Raw genomic sequence first — 20,980 nt, forward strand, 5'->3', positions numbered from 1 at the left:
CCCCACCTGGGAGATCCCTGAGGGGTTTCCAGGATTGGTGGTGTCAGGGAGCAGTGAGGTCAGGGGCTCCCTGCCAGCACCAGGTTTTCCATGGGGTCCCAAATTCTTGGTGCTTATTCCAGCCAGCCTTCCCTGATTTCTTTCCAGAGTAACTGAATTTCCTGGCACCTCTGCAATTCCCTGGCACCTCTGCAATTCCCTGGCACCTCTGCTATTCCCTGGCACCTCTGCTATTCCCTGGCACCTCTGCAATTCCCTGGCACCTCTGCTATTCCCTGGCACCTCTGGAATTCCCTGGCACCACTGGAGTTCCCTGGCACCTGCCCAATTCCCTGGCACCTGTGCAATTCCCCGGCACATCTGCAATTCCCTGGCACCTGCCAAATTTCCTGGCTCTTGCCCAATTCCCTGGCACTTCTGGAATTCCCTGGTACCTGCCAAGTTCCCTGGCACCTGCCCAATTCCCTGGCACCTGCCCAGTTCCCTGGCACCTCTGGAATTCCCTGGCACCTCTGGAATTCTCTGGCACCTCTGGAATTCCCTGGCACCTGCCCAATTCCCTGGCACCTCTGGAATTCTCTGGCACCTCTGGAATTCCCTGGCACCTCTGGAATTCCCTGGCTTGGGGCAGACTCAGTGCCTGGCAGGGCTCAGCATTCCAGCCCCATTCCCTGCAGGCAGCTGGGCTGGGGCACACGTCCAGCTTGTGCCAGTCCCTCTGCAAGCCAGGGCAATTCCAGTGTCCCCATTCCAGTCCATTCCCAGTGTCCCCATTCCAGTCCCAGTGTCCCCAGTCCAAGCCAGGGCATTCCCAGTGTCCCCATTCCAATTTGTGCCAGTCCCTCTCCAAGCCAGGGCATTCCCATTTCAAGGCAAGGCAATTCCCAGTGTCCCCATTCCAGTCCCAGTGTCCCCATTCCAGTCCCAGTGTCCCCATTCCAAGCCAGGGCATTCCCAGTGTCCCCATTCCAAGGCAAGGCAATTCCCAGTGTCCCCATTCCAGTCCCAGTGTCCCCATTCCAAGCCAGGGCATTCCCAGTGTCCCCATTCCAATTTGTGCCAGTCCCTCTGCAAGCCAGGGCAATTCCAGTGTCCCCATTCCAGTCCCAGTGTCCCCATTCCAAGCCAGGGCATTCCCAGTCTCCCCATTCCATTCCCAGTGTCCCCATTCCAGTCCCAGTGTCCCCAGTCCAAGCCAGGGCAATTCCCAGTGTCACTGTTCAAATTGATGGAAGGAGAGAACAACTTGTACAACTTCAGGGGGTTTATTCAGAGTTGGAAGAGCTTCTGTGAGGGAGGGAAGGGAGGGAGAAGAATCAGGATGGGAAACTGAGCCCTGGGAAGAAGAGGAGTTCCCCAGGGACAGAAGCTGCAGGGCAGGGGTGAGGTTCAGCAAGGACAGGGCAGGTTTGGAGAGATCTCCCTGCCAGGAGCTCTGGAAGTGTGAATGGGACCATGGCTGGGTCAGATGAGATGGGAAATGAACTGGGATTAACTGGGAAATGTGGGATGTGCCTGTCCATGCCTTTGGTTTGGGCTGTCCTGGTGGCTCCAGGGGATCTCCTGCACTCAGCTGCTGGGCAGGAGCCCTCCAGGAGCTCAGGGATGGTGTGCTGGCACTGCTGGAGCTCCAGGAGCTCAGGAATGGCTGTGCTGGAGCTGCAGGAGCTCAGGGATGGCTGTGCTGGAGCTGCAGGAGCTCAGGGATGGCTGTGCTGGAGCTCCAGGAGCTCAGGGATGGCTGTGCTGGAGCTCCAGGAGCTCAGGAATGGCTGTGCTGGAGCTGCAGGAGCTCAGGGATGGCTGTGCTGGAGCTCCAGGAGCTCAGGAATGGCTGTGCTGGGGCTGCAGGAGCTCAGGGATGGCTGTGCTGGAGCTGCATCCCCTCAGGAATGGCTGTGCTGGAGCTCCAGGAGCTCAGGAATGGCTCTGCTGGGGCTCCAGGAGCTGCAGGGCTGGCTCTGGGAGCTGCAGGAGCTCAGGGATGGCTGTGCTGGCACTGCTGGAGCTCAGGGATGGCTGTGCTGGAGCTGCTGGGGCTGCATGGCTGGCTCTGGAGCTCCATCCCCTCAGGAATGGCTGTGCTGGAGCTCCAGGAGCTCAGGAATGGCTCTGCTGGGGCTCCATCCCCTCAGGAATGGCTGTGCTGGAGCTCCAGGAGCTCAGGAATTTCTGTGCTGGAGCTGCAGGGCTGGCTCTGGGAGCTCCATCCCCTCAGGAATGGCTGTGCTGGAGCTCCAGGAGCTCCAGGAGCTCAGGGATGGCTGTGCTGGAGCTCCAGGAGCTCAGGGATGGCTCTGGGAGCTCCATCCCCTCAGGGATGGCTGTGCTGGAGCTCCAGGAGCTCAGGAATTTCTGTGCTGGAGCTGCAGGGCTGGCTCTGGGAGCTCCAGGAGCTCAGGAATTTCTGTGCTGGGGCTGCAGGGCTGGCTCTGGGAGCTCCATCCCCTCAGGATGATGCTCCTGCAGGGTTCCCCTGTGCATGCCCCTGTTCCATGTGTCCCTCTCTGGCAGGTTGGGAAGGGAAGCAGACAGATGGACATTCCAGCAGCCCCCCAAACTCCACGTGCAGCTCCTCGCCCTCGGTGAAGCTGGAGAACTCCCTGCCAGGGCTGCCCAAGAAGCCCTTCCCCAGATCTGACCGGCTGCATGCACGTAAGAGATGGAGCCCCTGCTTCTGCTGCTTCTCCTGCTTCTCCTGCTTCTGCTGCTTCCATCCCTGCTTCTCCTGCTTCCATCCCTGCTTCTGCTTCCATCCCTGCTTCTCCTGCTTCCATCCCTGCTTCTGCTTCCATCCCTGCTTCTGCTTCCATCCCTGCTTCTGCTGCTTCCATCCCTGCTTCTGCTGCTTCCATCCCTGCTTCTGCTGCTTCCATCCCTGCTTCTCCTGCTTCCATTCCCTGCTTCTGCTTCCATCCCTGCTTCTCCTGCTTCCATCCCTGCTTCTCCTGCTTCCATCCCTGCTTCTCCTGCTTCCATCCCTGCTTCTGCTTCCATCCCTGCTTCTCCTGCTTCCATCCCTGCTTCCATCCCTGCTTCCATCCCTGCTTCTCCTGCTTCCATCCCTGCTTCTCCTGCTTCCATCCCTGCTTCTCCTGCTTTCCCAGAGCTTTGGCTGCTCCAGAGCCAGGGCAAATCCCAGACCAGCAGAAAGGAGTGGAGTGAGCTCATTGCACTGCTGAGGGACCCTGGGAGGGGCTGCCAGGCTGTTGGAATTGGGATAAATAATTCCCAATTCCATCCTCAGATCAGCCCTTCCCAGCTGGGCCTCTCCTGGGATTCCCAGTTGTTGGACCTGCATTATTTGTGGGGTTTAATGTAATTACAGACTCTAAGGGAAAGGAAATTCCTCCCTGGGTCTCCATGCTGGGATTTGGCTCCCAGCCCTTTCCTGGAGCTTTCTGAGCCCTCCCAACCTTGCTGGTTCCTGTCACATTTTACAAGGGTGGGACTGACCCTGGGGAATGTGGGGATTTTCCTACAGAGGGATGGAATGTCCTGAGGGGGAGAAACCCCCAAGGGTGATGGAGTTCAGCTCCTGCTGCTGCCCAGGTGATGCCAACAATCCCACCCTGGCATCCCTGGCTGTCCAGGGGCTCCTGGAGCTCTGCCAGGGTGGGGATGTGGGAATGTGCCCATTGCCAGGCCTGGGATGTGCCCATTGCCAGGGTTGGGATGTGCCCATTGCCAGGGTTGGGATGTGCCCATTGCCAGGGTTGGGATGTGCCCATTGCCAGGATGTGCCCATTGCCAGGGTTGGGATGTGCCCATTGCCAGGGTTTGGGATGTGCCCATTGCCAGGGCTGGGATGTGCCCATTGCCATGTTTGGGATGTGCCCATTGCCAGGGTTGGGATGTGCCCATTGCCAGGATGTGCCCATTGCCAGGGTTGGGATGTGCCCATTGCCAGGGCTGGGATGTGCCCATTGCCAGGGTTGGGATGTGCCCATTGCCAGGGCTGGGATGTGCCCATTGCCAGGGCTGGGATGTGCCCATTGCCAGGGTTGGGATGTGCCCATTGCCAGGGCTGGGATGTGCCCATTGCCAGGGTTGGGATGTGCCCATTGCCAGGGTTGGGGATGTGCCCATTGCCAGGATGTGCCCATTGCCAGGGCTGGGATGTGCCCATTGCCAGGGTTGGGATGTGCCCATTGCCAGGGATGTGCCCATTGCCAGGGTTGGGATGTGCCCATTGCCAGGGCTGGGGATGTGCCCATTGCCAGGGCTGGGATGTGCCCATTGCCAGGGATGTGCCCATTGCCAGGGCTGGGATGTGCCCATTGCCAGGGTTGGGATGTGCCCATTGCCAGGGCTGGCATGTGCCCATCACTTCCAGATTTAGATGAAGGGTTGGGCTGGTTAATCCAGAGCTGGCTGAGCCAGGATTATGCTCGTGGGAAGGGGGCAGCAGCCCCAGTGCTGGGCACGAGGGGCACAGGGGACAGCAGGACAGCGTGGAGGGGACATGGCAGGGGCTCAGCTCCTGCAGCTCCTGAGAACTTGTGTGGGGAACCCATCCATGGATCCACCAGACCTTCACAGGGTTGTGTTTGGGGTGATGCCTTGGGCAGGCTGGGCTGGAGCAGGGGCTGGGCAGAGCTACAGAATAAAGCAGGGATTGATTGAAAGGATCTCCTGCATGGATCCACAAGAGCCCAGCCCGGGATGCACCCAAGATGAACCAAAATGGTCCCAAAATGAACCCAAGATGAACCAAAATGGCCCCAAAATGAACCCAAGGTGAACCAAAATGGCCCCAAAATGCACAGCCAGGCACAGGGTCTGTCACTGTGATCAGTTCTGCTCCATTTGCACCTTGCAGTTCATTGTCCCATTCCAGCTTTAGCCCCTGCAGTCCCATCCTTGTTTTTCTCTCTCCTGTTTGTGCTCCTGGGCTGAGATTTGGATCATCTGTCCTTGGTGCCCAGCTGGAGCAGGAATTGTTTTGTGTCCCTGCTCTGTGCCCAGAGCTCAGCATGCCCTGGTATCAAACCCAGACCCACTCACCAAAGCAGCACAGAATGGGAAAAACAGAAAAACTAAAGAATAAAGCAGGGAGTTATTGAAAGGATCTCCTGCATGGATCCACCTTGGGCAGCACAAGAGCCCAGCCAGGGCTGCACCCAGGTGAACCCAAAATGGTCCCAAAGAAATGGATGCCCTCTCACGAGGTCTCACACCCGAGGCATGAGGGAAACCCCAGTGTGACAGGTATTCCACCTGTGTGCAGAGGTGCAGGGAGCACTGGGACAGCTCCCAGGGCAGGGCAGGTGAGGCTGCCCAGGTGTGCTGTGCTGCTCCAGGTGAGGATGGGTGAGGCTGACCAGGTGTGTTGTGCTGTGCTCCCCAGGGCAGCTGAAGCGAGCGCGCTGTGCCGAGATCGACGTGGAGACGCCGGACTCCATCCTGGTGAACACCAACCTGAGGGCCCTGATCAACAAGCACACCTTCAGCCTGCTGCCTGCCGAGGGCCAGCAGCGCCTGCTGCTGCTGCTGCCCGACGTGGACAGACAGGTATGGTCACCTGGGCTGGGCTGCTCCAGGTACAGCACTCACCTGGGCTGGGCTGCACCAGGTACACACTCACCTGGGCTGTCCCACACAGGCACACACTCACCTGGGCTGGGCTGCACCAGGTACAGCACTCACCTGGGCTGCTCCAGCTACACACTCACCTGGGCTGGGCTGCTCCAGGTACACACTCACCTGGGCTGGGCTGTCAAGGTACACAACTCACCTGGGCTGGGCTGCACCAGGTACAGAACTCACCTGGGCTGGGCTGCTCCAGGTACACACTCACCTGGGCTGGGCTGTCAAGGTACAGCACTCACCTGGGCTGTCCCACACAGGCACAGCACTCACCTGGGCTGCTCCAGCTACACACTCACCTGGGCTGTCCCACACAGGTACACACTCACCTGGGCTGTCCCACACAGGCACACACTCACCTGGGCTGTCCCAGGTACAGCACTCACCTGGGCTGTCCCACACAGGCACACACTCACCTGGGCTGTCCCAGGTACAGCACTCACCTGGGCTGTCCCACACAGGCACACACTCACCTGGGCTGTCCCAGGTACAGCACTCACCTGGGCTGTCCCACACAGGTACACACTCACCTGGGCTGTCCCAGGTACACACTCACCTGGGCTGTCCCAGGTACACACTCACCTGGGCTGTCCCACACAGGTACAGAACTCACCTGGGCTGTCCCACACAGGCACACACTCACCTGGGCTGTCCCACACAGGCACACACTCACCTGGGCTGTCCCACACAGGTACAGCACTCACCTGGGCTGTTCCAGGTACACACTCACCTGGGCTGTCCCACACAGGCACACACTCACCTGGGCTGTCCCACACAGGTACAAACTCACCTGGGCTGTTCCAGGTACACACTCACCTGGGCTGTCACACACAGGCACAGCACTAACCTGGGCTGTCCCAGGTACACACTCACCTGGGCTGGGCTGTCAAGGTACAGCACTCACCTGGGCTGTCCCACACAGGCACACACTCACCTGGGCTGTCCCACACAGGCACACACTCACCTGGGCTGTCCCAGGTACAGAACTCACCTGGGCTGTCCCACACAGGCACACACTCACCTGGGCTGTCCCACACAGGCACACACTCACCTGGGCTGTCCCACACAGGTACAGCACTCACCTGGGCTGTCCCACACAGGCACACACTCACCTGGGCTGTCCCACACAGGCACACACTCACCTGGGCTGTCCCACACAGGTACAGAACTCACCTGGGCTGTCCCACACACTCACCTGGGCTGTCCCACACAGGCACACACTCACCTGGGCTGTCCCACACAGGTACAGAACTCACCTGGGCTGTCCCACACAGGTACACACTCACCTGGGCTGTCCCACACAGGCACACACTCACCTGGGCTGTCCCACACAGGTACACACTCACCTGGGCTGTCCCAGGTACAGCACTCACCTGGGCAGCCCACACAGGTACAGAACTCACCTGGGCTGTCCCACACAGGCACACACTAACCTGGGCTGCCCCACACAGGTACAGAACTCACCTGGGCTGTCCCACACAGGCACACACTCACCTGGGCTGTCCCAGGTACAGCACTCACCTGGGCTGTCCCACACAGGCACACACTCACCTGGGCTGTCCCACACAGGTACAGAACTCACCTGGGCTGTCCCACACAGGCACACACTCACCTGGGCTGTCCCACCCTGCAGGGCTCTGGGGCAGGCAGGGAGGATGCCAGGTGGAGGGTCCTGATCCTGTTGTACCTGTGGGCAGAGGGGCACAGGGGCAGGGAGAGCCAATCCACCTTTGGGTGACCTCATGGTCACATAACAATGATAATAATGATAATGATAATAATAATAATAGTCATCTAATAATCATTGTCATTGTTCAGGACCCGCCAGGGCCTGAAGGGGCTCCAGGAGAGCTGCAGAGGGACTGGGGACAGGGATGGAGGGACAGACCCAGGGAATGGCTCCCAGTGCCAGAGGGCAGGGCTGGATGGGATATTGGCAATGAGGAATTGTTCCCTGGCAGGGTGGGCAGGCCCTGGCACAGGGTGCCCACCCTGCATCCCTGGCAGTGCCCAAGGCCAGGCTGGACATTGTGGCTGGGCTGGTGGGAGTGTTCCCAAATGCTCCAGAATTGTTGGGAGAAATAAACCTCCCCCAGGACCACATTTTTAGTGTGCCCCTCTGAAACAGCAGCACGTTTTCAGTGTGCCCCTCTGAGGCTTTGCTTTGTCCAGCTGTGTGACAAAATCCTGGTCCCCACAGAGCTGGACAATAAAGCTGCTCCCCTGCTCCAGGCATGGCCCAGCACACCAGGGCTGTGGCCAGCAGGTGACAGGGCTGTGGCCATCATGTGGCCAGCAGGTGACCAGGGTAGTGGCCAGCAGGTGACCAGGCTGTGACCAGGGCTGTGGCCAGTTTGTGGCCAGCAGGTGACCGGGCTGTGGCCAGCAGGTGGCCAGGAGGTGACAGGGCTGTGGCTAATAGGTGACCAGGACTGTGGCATGAGCTCTGGCCACCAGGTGACATGGGGCTGTGGCCGGGAGCTGGCCAGGGCTGTGACCAGCAGGTGACCAGGGCAGTGGCCATCATGTGGCCAGCAGGTTACCAGGGTAGTGGCCAGCAGGTGAGCAGTCTGTGACCAGGCTGTGGCCATCAGGTGGCCAGCAGGTGACATGGGGCAGTGGCCATCATGTGGCCAGCAGGTGATCAGGGCTGTGGGCAAGGGGATGTGGCCAGCAGGTGACCAAGGCAGTGGCCAGAAGGTGACCAGGTTGTTGTGACCAGGCTGTGAGCAGGCTGTGACCAGGTTGTGGCCAGCAGGTGACCAGCAGGTGACCAAGGCAGTGACCAGGCTGTGAGCAGGCTGTGGCCAGCAGGTGACCAGGCAGTGACCAGGCTGTGACCAGCAGGTGACCAGGCTGTGACCAGGCTGTGGCCAGCAGGTGACCAAGGCAGTGACCAGGCTGTGACCAGGCAGTGACCAGGCTGTGGCCAGCAGGTGACTGGGCTATGGTCAGGGCTGTGACCAGGTTGTGGCCAGCAGGTGACCAGGGCTGTGACCGGCCTGTGGCCAGCAGGTGACCAGGGCTGTGGGCAAGGGGATGTGGCCAGCAGGTGACCAAGGCAGTGGCCAGCAGGTGACCAGGCTGTGACCAGTCTGTGGCCAGCAGGTGACCAAGGCAGTGACCAGGCTATGACCAGGCTGTGGCCAGCAGGTGACCAAGGCAGTGACCAGGCTGTGGCCAGCAGGTGACCAAGGCAGTGACCAGGCAGTGACCAGGCTGTGGCCAGCAGGTGACCATGCTGTGTCCCCCCAGGTGGGCCCTGACGGGCTGATGAAGCTCAGCAGCTCCGCGCTCAACAACGAGTTCTTCACCTCGGCCGCTCAGGGCTGGAAGGAGAGGCTGTCAGAAGGTAAGGCCTGCCCGGGACCCCCCAACTGGGCAGGGGCTGGGGGAGCCCCAGGATCAGCTGAGGAGGGGCTGGAGGGGTCTCCAGGGTCCCCTGGAGAAGCTGCAGCTCTGCAGGGACTCGCTGCTCGTAGCTGGGGGGATTCAGGGTGGGAGGAGGCTGCAGGAGGAATTCTGTGTTAAACTGACACAAGAAATCTCTGGAAAATATGAGAAAAGAAGGAGAAATGTTTAAAATCTGAAGTGACAGTAGAGCTGGGGCACTCTGGGGTTGTGGCTCCTAAACACAGACACTGCTGGGGGGCAGAGAAGGGAAATTCTGTTCCAGAGCAGGGCATGGGGTGCTCTGAGCCATCCCTTTGGGTGTTTGCATGGAAATTGGGGAAATTCCTCCCTGGGAGGGTGGTGAGGCCCTTCCAAGCCTGACCAGGCCATTTCCCCTTGTCCTGTCCCTGTTCCCTGGCTGTCCCCTCCTGTCAGGGACTTGTGCAGAGCCACAAGGTCCCCCCTGAGCCTCCTTTTCTCCAGGCTGAGCCCCTTCCCAGCTCCCTCAGCCTCTCCTGGGGCTCCATTCCCTTCCCAGCTCCCTCAGCCCCTCCTGGGGCTCCATTCCCTTCCCAGCTCCATTCCCTTCCAGCTCCATTCCCTTCCCAGCTCCGTTCCCTGGGCTGCCCCATTCCAGTGGAGCAGCAGCCTGGGCTGTCAGGGCTCCTGGGACACCCAGCTGGGTCCCTGCCCTGTTTCCCAGCCCTTCCCTGGCTGAGAATTCCCCTCTGCATCCCCAGGAGAGTTCACCCCAGAAATGCAGCTCCGCATCCGGCAGGAGATCGAGAAGGAGAAGAAGGTGGAGCTGTGGAAGGAGCACTTCTTTGAGAGCTACTACGGGCAGAGGTGAGGGCTCAGCTGGGTTCTGGGGTGTCCATCCATGGACATTGGGTTCCCTGGAGCCTCAGGGAGGTTCCTGGCTTCTGCTGGTTCCAGGAAATGGGGAAATGGCAGCAGGATCTGGGTCAGGAGGGAGGTTTGTCACCCTTTATCCACTGCAGGGTGTCCTGGGATGTCTCTCCTCTTCCCCTCCTTGCTTGGAGCCAGCCCAGGGTCAGGACCTGCATTCCCACATGTCCAGACCCACACCAAATCTGCCAAGCTTTCACTCTCTACCTCCTCTTGCTTCAGAGGTTTCCCATCCTTTGGGGTTCAGGGAGGATTTGGAGGTTTCTGAGTTGCTGAGAAGGAAGGAGCACACAGGTGTAAATAACTGACCAGGGATTTCTAACCCTGCCCTGTGCCAGCTCTGGGGTTGTTCTAACCCTGCCAGCCACTGTGCCCCCCATTCATCCTGGGTGTTTTAACCCTCCAGAGCCTTGGGGGCATTCCTGGCATTCCATGGTGTGGTTGGGATGCTGTGGGTGTCCCTACAGGTTGTAGGAACAACTACAGGGATACACCAGGCTGGGAGTGCAGCTCAGCAGGAGCTTCATCAGTGGGGGAACCAATCCACAGATTCACCTGACCTTCACAGGGTTATGTTTGGGGAAAAAAAAAAACCCAATTTGACAAATCACTGAGAGGGATGGATGAACTAATCCAGAAGGAGAAACCTTTCCCAGACATCTCTGTGGGAATGGGATCCCATGTTCCTCCTGAAGGGGTGGTGGGACCTTTCCTTCTCAGTGTCCCCTCCTGCCAGTGTCACCCTGTGAGCTGCAGAGGGGGCACTGGGGGCTCACACAGGGAAATATTCACTGTTGGCCAAACCCTTTGGGTGTGCAACCTGGAAATTGGTGTCTGGAGCTGCCCAGTGTTCCATGTATTGCATTTAGCTGCTTTCAGTCTCTGATGCTCATTTCTGTTTCCTGTGCAAGGATTGTCAGTAGGGAAGGTTCTCAGTGCTGGTGGTACAGAGCTGGGTGTGTGAGACATCTCTTTAGGGAGTTTATTTACAGAATCCAGCCCCCGTTTCCCGAGGAGGGGATGGGTTTGCAGGGGTGTTTTACAAAGCAGGATCTGTGTTTTCCTTGGCAGCTCCGGGCTGAGCCCCGAGGAGTCGGAGCGCCTGACAGCGCAGCCCGAGGCGGCCGAGCCGGGCCGGCCCCGCAGCCCCGCGGCCCCACGGCGGGAGCAGAGCACACCCACAGCGCCCCCGGAGCCCCAGGCAGCCCCAGGAGCCGCCAGGAAAGCAGGAGAGGAGGCCAGAGAGGAGCCACAGCCCAAGGCAGCCAAGCCCGAGGTGTCCCCGGAGCGGCGAGCGGCGAGAACCAACGAGAGAGCAGGGCCGGGCCGGGAGAGAGAAACGCTGCCCCCAAAACCCCCCAGCGCCTCCAGCCACGGGGCAGAGGAGCAGAGGAAGCCTGGGGCGGCCAAGGAGGCGCCAGGGAAGGAATCTCTGGGTGCCCCAAGCAAACCAAAGAGCCCCGAGGCCGGCGGGGCAGCGGCCAAGGCGCAGAGCCCTGCGGCAGCCACGGCGGAGAAGGAGAAGAAGGAGAAAGAGGAGAAGAAGCCCCCCGGGAGCGAGGCCATGGAGGTCGGGGTGGAGGCCCACAAGAGGAAGCTGGAGAGCAGGGAGGAGGCTCCAGGCAGCCCTGAGAAGAAGCCCCGTGTGGCTGAGCCCTGCCAGCACCACCAGCAGCAGCAGCAGCCCCAGGCCTTTCGCAGGCAGCCCTTTCCCAGCACGGGGCCGGCGGTGCCGCGGGTGCCCCCGCTCAAGGTGAGCCCAGCAGGGACGCAGCCACAGCCAGGCCTCCCCCAGGGCTCCCCTGGGGCTCTGAACCCCAAACTGCACATTCAGGGGGGTGGAAATGCCCTCAGAGCCCAGCCCGTCCCTGCCACAGCTCCTGCCGTGCCGTGCTGCACACAGGGAGGGCTCTGCAGGGCTGTGGTGACAAAGGACAGGAGCCTGGGGACACCCAGGGCCACAGGGGCCAGCCAGGCTCCCCTGCAGCCAGCACACACACTGGGGGGACAGGCAGAGCCCCTGGCAGCACTGCAGTCTGGCCTGTGGGGCTGTGTGCCCGTGTTCACAGGGCTCCCAGCATGAGGGAAGAGAATCTGACTCCATGTGCCAGAAGGCTGATTTATTATTTTATCATATATATTATATTATAACTATACTAAAAGAATAAAAGAAAGGATTTCATCAGAAGGCTGGCTAAGAATAGAAAAAGAAAGAATGAATAACAAAGGCTTGTGGCTCAGTGAGCCAGCTGACTGTGATTGGCCATTAATTAGAAACAACCACATGAGACCAATCCCAGATGCACCTGTTGCATCCCACAGCAGCAGATAACCATTGTTCACATTTTGTTCCTGAGGCCTCTCAGCTTCTCAGGAGAACAAATCCTAAGGAAAGGATTTTCCATAAAATGTGTCTGTGACACCACTGAGAGCCACGGGGTTTGCAGCGCCCCAAAACTGCCTGGGAGGCATCCAAGGGCCAGACACGTTTCTTGTCTCAAGGCAGGGACAGGAGAGGTTTCTCCAAAGGGATTTCTGCACCAGTTCTCTCAGACCAAAGTGCAAACACCAACCTGTGGGTTGGGTGTCTCACCTGTGCTTTTCTCCTGGTCAGGTGTTCCCGTGTCTCAGCTGTGCTTTTCTCCTGGTCAGGTGTTCCTGTGTCTCAGCTGTGCTTTTCTCCTGGTCAGGTGTTCCCGTGTCTCAGCTGTGCTTTTCTCCTGGTCAGGTGTTCCCGTGTCTCAGCTGTGCTTTTCTCCTGGGTTGGGTGTTCCTGTGTCTCAGCTGTGCTTTTCTCCTGGGTCAGGTGTTCCTGTGTCTCAGCTGTGCTTTTCTCCTGGTTGGGTGTTCCTGTGTCTCAGCCGTGCTTTTCTCCTGGTCAGGTGTTCCTGTGTCTCAGCCGTGCTTTTCTCCTGGTCAGATGTTCCCGTGTTTTAGCTGTGCCTTTCTCCTGGGTCAGATGTTCCCGTGTCTCATCTGTGCTTTTCTCCTGGTTGGGTGTTCCTGTGTCTCACCTGTGCTTTTCTCCTGGGTCAGGTGTTCCTGTGTCTCAGCTGTGCTTTTCTCCTGGGTCAGGTGTTCCTGTGTCTCAGCTGTGCTTTTCTCCTGGGTCAGGTGTTCCTGTGTCTCAGCCGTGCTTTTACCTGGTCAGGTGTTCCTGTGTCTCACCTGTGCTTTTCTCCTGGGTCAGGTGTTCCTGTGTCTCAGCTGTGCTTTTCTCCTGGGTCAGGTGTTCCTGTGTCTCAGCTGTGCTTTTCTCCTGGGTTGGGTGTTCCCGTGTCTCAGCTGTGCTTTTCTCCTGGGTTGGGTGTTCCCGTGTCTCAGCCGTGTTTTTCTCCTGGTCAGGTGTTCCCGTGTCTCAGCCGTGTTTTTCTCCTGGTCAGGTGTTCCCGTGTCTCACCTGTGCTTTTCTCCCGGGTTGGGTGTTCCTGTGTCTCACCTGTGCTTTTCTCCTGGGTCAGGTGTTCCTGTGTCTCACCTGTGCTTTTCTCCTGGGTCAGGTGTTCCTGTGTCTCAGCCGTGCTTTTCTCCTGGGTCAGGTGTTCCTGTGTCTCAGCCGTGCTTTTCTCCTGGGTCAGGTGTTCCCGTGTCTCAGCTGTGCTTTTCTCCTGGTCAGGTGTTCCCGTGTCTCAGCTGTGCTTTTCTCCTGTTCAGGTGTTCCCGTGTCTCAGCTGTGCTTTTCTCCTGGTCAGGTGTTCCCGTGTCTCACCTGTGCTTTTCTCCTGCTCAGATGTTCCCGTGTCTCAGCTGTGCTTTTCTCCTGGTCAGGTGTTCCCGTGTCTCAGCTGTGCTTTTCTCCTGGTCAGGTGTTCCTGTGTCTCAGCTGTGCTTTTCTCCTGGTCAGGTGTTCCTGTGTCTCAGCTGTGCTTTTCTCTTGTTCAGGTGTTCCTGTGTCTCAGCTGTGCTTTTCTCCTGGGTCAGGTGTTCCTGTGTCTCAGCTGTGCCCTGGGTCAGGTGTTCCTGTGTCTCAGCTGTGCTTTTCTCCTGGGTCAGGTGTTCCTGTGTCTCAGCTGTGCTTTTCTCCTGGTCAGGTGTTCCCGTGTCCTTTTCTCCTGGTCAGGTGTTCCCGTGTCTCAGCTGTGCTTTTCTCTTGTTCAGGTGTTCCTGTGTCTCAGCTGTGCTTTTCTCCTGGGTCAGGTGTTCCTGTGTCTCAGCTGTGCTTTCTCTCCTGGTCAGGTGTTTCCGTGTCTCAGCCGTGCTTTTCTCCTGGTCAGGTGTTCCCGTGTCTCAGCCCAGTCAGGTGTTCCTGTGTCTCAGCTGTGCTTTTCTCTCGGATCAGGTGTTCCTGTGTCTCAGCTGTGCTTTTCTCCTGGTCAGGTGTTCCCGTGTGCTTTTCTCCCGGGTCAGGTGTTCCCGTGTCTCAGCCGTGCTTTTCTCCCGCTCTCTTGCAGATTCCCGTGTCCAGAATCTCGCCGATGCCATTTCCCGCGGGCCAGGTCTCTCCCAGGCCGTGCTTCCCGCTGTCCCTCGGCAGTCCTGGCAGGACAGGGGCCAGGACCTTGGCCGACATCAAGGCCAGGGCGCAGCAGGCCAAGGCTCAGAGGGCAGCAGCCGCAGCCGCCGCAGCCTCGGCCGGAGGGGCCGTGCCAGGGCCCGGCCCGGGCGGGGGGAGACCCCCGGGCAGGGGAGGAGACGGGAGAGACCCCGGCGGAGCCCCCCAAGCCGCAGCTGGAGCCAAGGCGCTGGAACTGGCAGGAACTGGAAGCGGGGGAGGTTCGAGAAGGTTCCTTCCGCACGGCCCCGGGCCCCGCTCGCAGGTGCAGGGCCAGCAGGCGGAGCCGGGAGCTGCTCGCCATCCTCCTGGAGCACAACTACAGCCAGGAGCGGCCCCCGCGGCAGCCCCGGCGCTAGGGAACGGAGCTGGGGCCGCGCCGAGCCCTCCGCGGGGCACGGCCACCCCGGACACCCCCAGTGTGGCCCCTCCTGCCCCGGCCCGCAACGGGAGCGGCCGTGACCTCCCCAAAGGCAAACCTCCGTCCCCTCTGGTGTCCCCGCTGCCACCCACGGGCCCCGGAGGCCCGGCCTCCAGCAGCTCCTCGGTAGCAGCCAGCCTTAAATCCCCTCCCCGAGCGAGCTCCAGCATTCCTGCCAACAACCCTTTGGTCACGCAGCTGCTCCAGGGCAAGAGCGTCCCTCTGGAGCAGATCCTGCCCAAGGCGCTGACCAAAGCAGAAGTGAAAAGCGGCCCGGCGGCTCCTCAGGAAGAGAAGGGGGCGGCGGGGAACGGCGCCGAGGCGGGGGACAGAGCATCGGCTGTGCCCCCGCAGCAGCTGGGCAAGATCTTCTGCCAGAGCAGGCCCCTGCCTCACATCGCAAGGACCTTCCCGCTGCCCTCGGGAAAGGAGCCCGCGCCCGAGCAGCACCACGAGGCGCTGAGCAAATCCACCCAGGAGCAGATCCTGCAGACTCTGATCAAGAGGGTGCAGAGGCAGAACGTGCTGCCCGTGCTGCAGCCCTCGCAGCTGACCCTCCCGCACTCAGGTTTCCCGGTGGAGAGCGGCTCCACCAGGCAGAGATTCATGCTGGGCTTCACGGGCAGGAGGACGTGCAAGCCTGCCATGTCCGGCCACTACCTGCTCAACATCTCCACGTACGGCCGCGGCTCGGAGAGCCTGAGGAGAGGCTCCTCCCTGGGCACCGAGCCCCGCCTGGGGCTGGGCAGCCCCGCCGAGGGCGCCGGGGCAGAGCTGGGCGAGGGCCAGGGCGGCAGCAGCAGCAGCAGCGAGGAGGACGCGGACGATGAGAGCTCCGGGGACGAACGGGAGCACGGCAGCGTCAAGGAGGAGCCACGGGCGGGGCACGGGGAGAAGGAGCAGGGCTCGCACGGCCCCGCAGAGCCCAAGGCTGCCCAGGAGAAGGTGCCAGCCTTGGATGGCACCGCGCTGGCCCGGGACCTGCTGCAGGCAGCGCAGGAGCAGATGGCCCACGCCATGAGGGGCAAGGGCCACGGTGGCACGGAGCTCTTTGGGCCCCCAGACCCATCCCAGCCCCCGCTGCTCCCTGCCCCGCACCCCCCGAAGCTGCCCGGCAGCTACAGTGGCACCATCAACGTCTCCACCTCGCCCGACATGGTGGGCCAGGGCTCGCTGGTGGGCGAGTGCAGCCAGCTGGGCAGCTCCATGGGCAACGTCATGTCCTTCTCGGTGACCGTCACCACCATCCCCGCCGGGCAGGCCGTGAGCTCCGGCGGCCACGGGCAGAGCCTGCCGGTGCAGGCGTTCGCCGAGGACGGCGCCATGGAGGATCCCCCTTCCAAATGTTACTGCAGGTTGAAAGCCATGATCATGTGCAAGGGCTGCGGTGCCTTCTGCCATGACGACTGCATCGGCCCCTCCAAGCTCTGCGTCTCCTGCCTCGTGGTGCGGTAACGGGGAGCAGCACGGCCCCCTCGGGGGCTGCCGTCAGGAGAATCTTGGGAAGAAACAGGAATTTTACTGCCTTGCACAAGAGACGCGTTACCGAATCAGGAATCCAGAGCTAGAGTCCTTCTTTCATTAACGAAAGAGCACCTTCTTGTACAGGGAGTCGAAATCGCGCTCGACTACGTGAATCGTGACAAGAGTTTGCACTTAAGGAATTCTGTAAATACGCCACATTATTTTGTTTAAAGATATTTTTTCAATCTTTTAGGAGATAGAGTGTTTGACTTGTACTGCAGTTCCAGTAACCCCAGCCTGCTCTGAGCACGTTTGCTGAGCTCTGCTCTCCCCATGGAGATCCCACAGCCCGTTGTTGGTTTTCTCCTGGCAGAGGGAATGGGATCATCCGGGTCCAGCTGTGTGCGGTGAGGCCGGAGCCCTGAGCAGGTTCAGATCCCTGGAGCTGGTGCCGTGCCAGCCTTTCCCTCTGTTCCAGAGGCCCCTGGGCTGTGCAGTGCAGGCTGGGGTTCCTGGTTTGCAGATCCCCTCTCCCAGTGTCCCAGCTGAGGGATCCCAGGTGTGCTGCTGCAGGAGCTGGGCTGGCCATGGCAGTGACCAGAGCAGCTCAGTCCTGGCAGGAATCTGCTCTGCTGGGCATTCCCAGGGCTGGCAGGAATCTGCTCTCCTGGGCATTCCCAGGCAGGAATCTGCTCTCCTGGGCATTCCCAGACAGGAATCTGCTCTCCTGGGCATTCCCAAGATTGGCAGGAATCTGCTCTGCTGGGCATTCCCAGACAGGAATCTGCTCTGCTGGGCATTCCCAGGGCTGGCAGGAATCTGCTCTGCTGGGCATTCCCAAGATTGGCAGGAATCTGCTCTGCTGGGCATTCCCAGGGCTGGCAGGAATCTGCTCTCCTGGGCATTCCCAGGGCTGGCAGGAATCTGCTCTCCTGGGCATTCCCAGACAGGAATCTGCTCTGCTGGGCATTCCCAGACAGGAATCTGCTCTCCTGGGCATTCCCAAGATTGGCAGGAATCTGCTCTCCTGGGCATTCCCAGACAGGAATCTGCTCTGCTGGGCATTCCCAGGGCTGGCAGGAATCTGCTCTCCTGGGCATTCCCAGGGCTGGCAGGAATCTGCTCTCCTGGGCATTCCCAGACAGGAATCTGCTCTGCTGGGCATTCCCAGAACTGGCAGGAATCTGCTCTCCTGGGCATTCCCAGACAGGAATCTGCTCTCCTGGGCATTCCCAGACAGGAATCTGCTCTGCTGGGCATTCCCAGAACTGGCAGGAATCTGCTCTGCTGGGCATTCCCAGGGCTGGCAGGAATCTGCTCTGCTGGGCATTCCCAGACAGGAATCTGCTCTGCTGGGCATTCCCAGACAGGAATCTGCTCTGCTGGGCATTCCCAAGATTGGCAGGGATCTGCTCTGCTGGGCATTCCCAAGATTGGCAGGAATCTGCTCTGCTGGGCATTCCCAGACAGGAATCTGCTCTCCTGGGCATTCCCAGGGATGGCAGGGATCTGCTCTCCTGGCATTCCCAGGGATTGCAGGGATCTGCTCTCCTGGGCATTCCTGGGGCTGGCAGGAATCTGCTCTCCTGGGCATTCCCAGGGATTGCAGGAATCTGCTCTGCTGGGCATTCCCAGGGATGGCAGGAATCTGCTCTGCTGGGCATTCCCAGAACTGGCAGGAATCTGCTCTCCTGGGCATTCCCAGGGCTGGCAGGAATCTGCTCTGCTGGGCATTCCCAGGGCTGGCAGGAATCTGCTCTGCTGGGCATTCCCAGACAGGAATCTGCTCTGCTGGGCATTCCCAGGGATGGCAGGAATCTGCTCTGCTGGGCATTCCCAGGGATTGCAGGAATCTGCTCTGCTGGGCATTCCCAGGGATGGCAGGAATCTGCTCTGCTGGGCATTCCCAGGGCTGGCAGGAATCTGCTCTCCTGGGCATTCCCAGGGCTGGCAGGAATCTGCTCTGCTGGGCATTCCCAGGGCTGGCAGGAATCTGCTCTCCTGGGCATTCCCAGGGCTGGCAGGAATCTGCTCTCCTGGGCATTCCCAGACAGGAATCTGCTCTCCTGGGCATTCCCAGGGCTGGCAGGAATCTGCTCTGCTGGGCATTCCCAGACAGGAATCTGCTCTGCTGGGCATTCCCAGGGCTGGAGATGCCATCCCACAGCCCAGAGCCAGCTGTTCCTGGGACACAGGGCCAGGTGATGGGCACAAAGTGTCACCCTGGCTCCTGCCATGCTCTGGGCAGCGTTTTGTTCTCATCCAAACACCCCCATGGTCAGACATCTCCAGTTTCTATCCAAGATTTTGTATTTGCTGGGTGTAGGGGAAGGCACTTGAGTGTCTGATGGGCCTCCTTGGGTGGCTCTTTGTGTTTGAGAAACCAAATTGGGCTGAGCTCAGGGTGCTGGGCAGCCCCTCAGGGCTCACTGGGGACGTGCTGGTGGCTCTGTGCTCCCTGACAGCTCCTGGCTGCCTCCACTTGCACTGAGGGAAATGAAAGCACAGAGGCCCCGTGTTCTGAGGGTGCTGATGGAGCACAAATCACCCAGGGAGGGTGAGGGTGAGGGGGCCTCGCTGCATCCTGGTCAGGGAACAGAGCTCTGGATGTTTTGATGGAAAAGCACTGAATTCACTTTTAATCCAAAGGCCTTTTTAAGCTGAAGCAATATTCCCCCAGCAGTGGGGCAGCTGAGAGGTGCAGGGGTGCTCAGCCTTCCCTTCCCTGTCCTTTGTACTTGTGCTCCCCTCCCTTCTCCCTGGGAGCCCAGCACTGGTGGTGGGGAGCAAAACAATTCCTGGGGAGTATTCCAAGGAACAGGAGGTGCCCAGGGCTGCCAGAGCTCCAGGAGCCTTTGGACAAGGCACAGGGTGGGATTGTTGGGGTGTCTGACACGGCTGTCAGGCACAGGGTGGGATTGTTGGGGTGTCTGACAGGCACACGGTGGGATTGTTGGGGTGCACAGGGTGGTGTTGTTGGGGTGTCTGACACGGCTGTCACACACAGGGTGGGGTTGTTGGGGTGTCAGTGCAGGGTCAGGGTGGCACTGGATGGTTCCTGTGGGGCCGTTCCAGCACAGATATTCCATGGCTCTGTGATTTAGGTGTTGCTGCCAAGGAAAAGGGAGTTCCAGCCTGGGTCCTGTGGCACAGGAGCGTTTCCCTGCCTGCCTCTGGAGCAGCAGGGGCTCAGCATCGCCTGCTCTGGTTGTGCCAGCTGGAATTCACTGCAGAGCAGTGACCCCACTGAGTGACTCAACATCTCTGCTCAGGATCCCCTGGTGAGGAGCATTTAAGGATTAGAAATTAACTCGATTTTTAAATCTAAACATTGCACAAAATTGTCCCCACGAGCATCTCCCAGCCGTGGCGGTGGTGGGGGAACCCAAGAATCCCCTGCCTGTGCCAGTTCCTGCTGTTTCCCACTTCCAGCTCTTGCTTGGAAGAGGAAATCCTGCATTTCTGTAAACCTGGGGAGGGAGGAGGCAGCGTGGGCTGGTTTGGAGCTGGGAGCAGCATCTGCCCACTCCTCCCTGCTAGTCCTGGGCTGGCACAGCCTGGCAGAGGCCAACCTGCAGCTGACAGTCATTCTCGGAGGAGGGTGAGAGGTTTCTGTGCACGCTTGGGTCAGTTCTGGTCTGTCCTTGGCTCCTCTCAGGCTGATTTTCCAGGCTGCTGCAGAGGAGGAAGCAGAGGATGAGGAGGGAGCTGTGAGCCTGAGCTCTCACAGGCGTTCAGCTGCTGCTGGAAAGGCTCTTCAGAGCTCCCCTGGCACTGCCCAAACCATCCCTGCCCGGCTGCTTCCTCCTGCTGGGTTTCCCTGGTGCCCTTGCTGAGTGTGGGTTTGCTGTGCCCGTCCCTGGCAGTGCAGGGGTGCCATTCCCAGAGCCATCCCATGGGAATGTGCCCATCTGGCTGTGCCATCCAGGAGGAGCAGGCTGGTGACCCAGGCTGGCACTGGCCAGGGGAGGGTGGTGCTGGTGGTTCGGGAGTTTGCACCTGTCAGTGCCTTAGTTCCATTTCATGGACCAACACTTAGCTTGGGCTACTTTTCTTCCGTTTCTTGTGAAGGAAATCAATTTCTCAGTGCCCACTGAGGTCTGAGCACGCTCCTGGTGCAGCCTGGGGGGCATCTGAGGGTGAGCAGAGGGCACTGGGTGTGAGGGGGTTGTTTGGGGTCAGGGGCTGGGTGTGATAACCCCGCAATGGGGACAAAGCCCGGGAAGTTCTGTGTGGGATTCTGGCTTTGTGGGGTTCCTGGGGTGGGACCTGCCTGTCCCACTGCTGGGCTCCTCCCCATCCACACTAAATGCGCCTCCACACGGGGTTTACAATAAAGGGATGTCGTGACAGAGTTTAGACCATTCAACTTTGGTCCCCCAGCAATGGGTTTATTGGCACTGCAGGGAACGGTGGCATCAAAAATCCAGGATTTCCAAAGCCTGATGTCAGGGTGTGTGTGGCAGGGAAGGGAACCTGGCGAGGGAGGAGGTTTCGCTTTCCCTTTTCAGGACACAGAACTGGAATTAGAGCCTGAGCAATGCCCCAAACCCACGGACAGGGCTCTGGGGGTTCAGCTTCTGAGCCAGGTGGGCAGCAAGGGAAGGAATTTGATGTGGAATTTGACTTTCCCTCCGGGAATTTACAGGAAGGAGGAGCTTCCAAGCAGTTGCACTGGTTGGGGAGGTGGAATTATTTTTTATTTTGGTTGC

General features: G+C 59.7%; 1 protein-coding gene across 2 annotated transcripts in view; it reads left to right on the forward strand.

The window, feature by feature from the left end:
• The window catches only part of ASXL2 (ASXL transcriptional regulator 2), a 51,433-nt gene extending 34,525 nt beyond the window's left edge, over positions 1-16,908 (forward strand). For both annotated transcript variants that reach the window (XM_064709987.1, XM_064709988.1), the window contains 6 exons: positions 2,515-2,655; positions 5,351-5,514; positions 8,845-8,941; positions 9,723-9,828; positions 10,963-11,644; positions 14,283-16,908. In XM_064709987.1, the coding sequence (XP_064566057.1) occupies positions 2,515-2,655; positions 5,351-5,514; positions 8,845-8,941; positions 9,723-9,828; positions 10,963-11,644; positions 14,283-16,259 (3,167 nt within the window). In that variant the 3' untranslated portion in view covers positions 16,260-16,908. The remainder of the gene's footprint in view (positions 1-2,514; positions 2,656-5,350; positions 5,515-8,844; positions 8,942-9,722; positions 9,829-10,962; positions 11,645-14,282) is intronic.
• Positions 16,909-20,980: the final 4,072 nt, after the last annotated feature.

Source organism: Zonotrichia leucophrys, chromosome 3, assembly GCF_028769735.1.
Source record: "Zonotrichia leucophrys gambelii isolate GWCS_2022_RI chromosome 3, RI_Zleu_2.0, whole genome shotgun sequence".
Lineage (NCBI taxonomy): Eukaryota > Metazoa > Chordata > Aves > Passeriformes > Passerellidae > Zonotrichia > Zonotrichia leucophrys.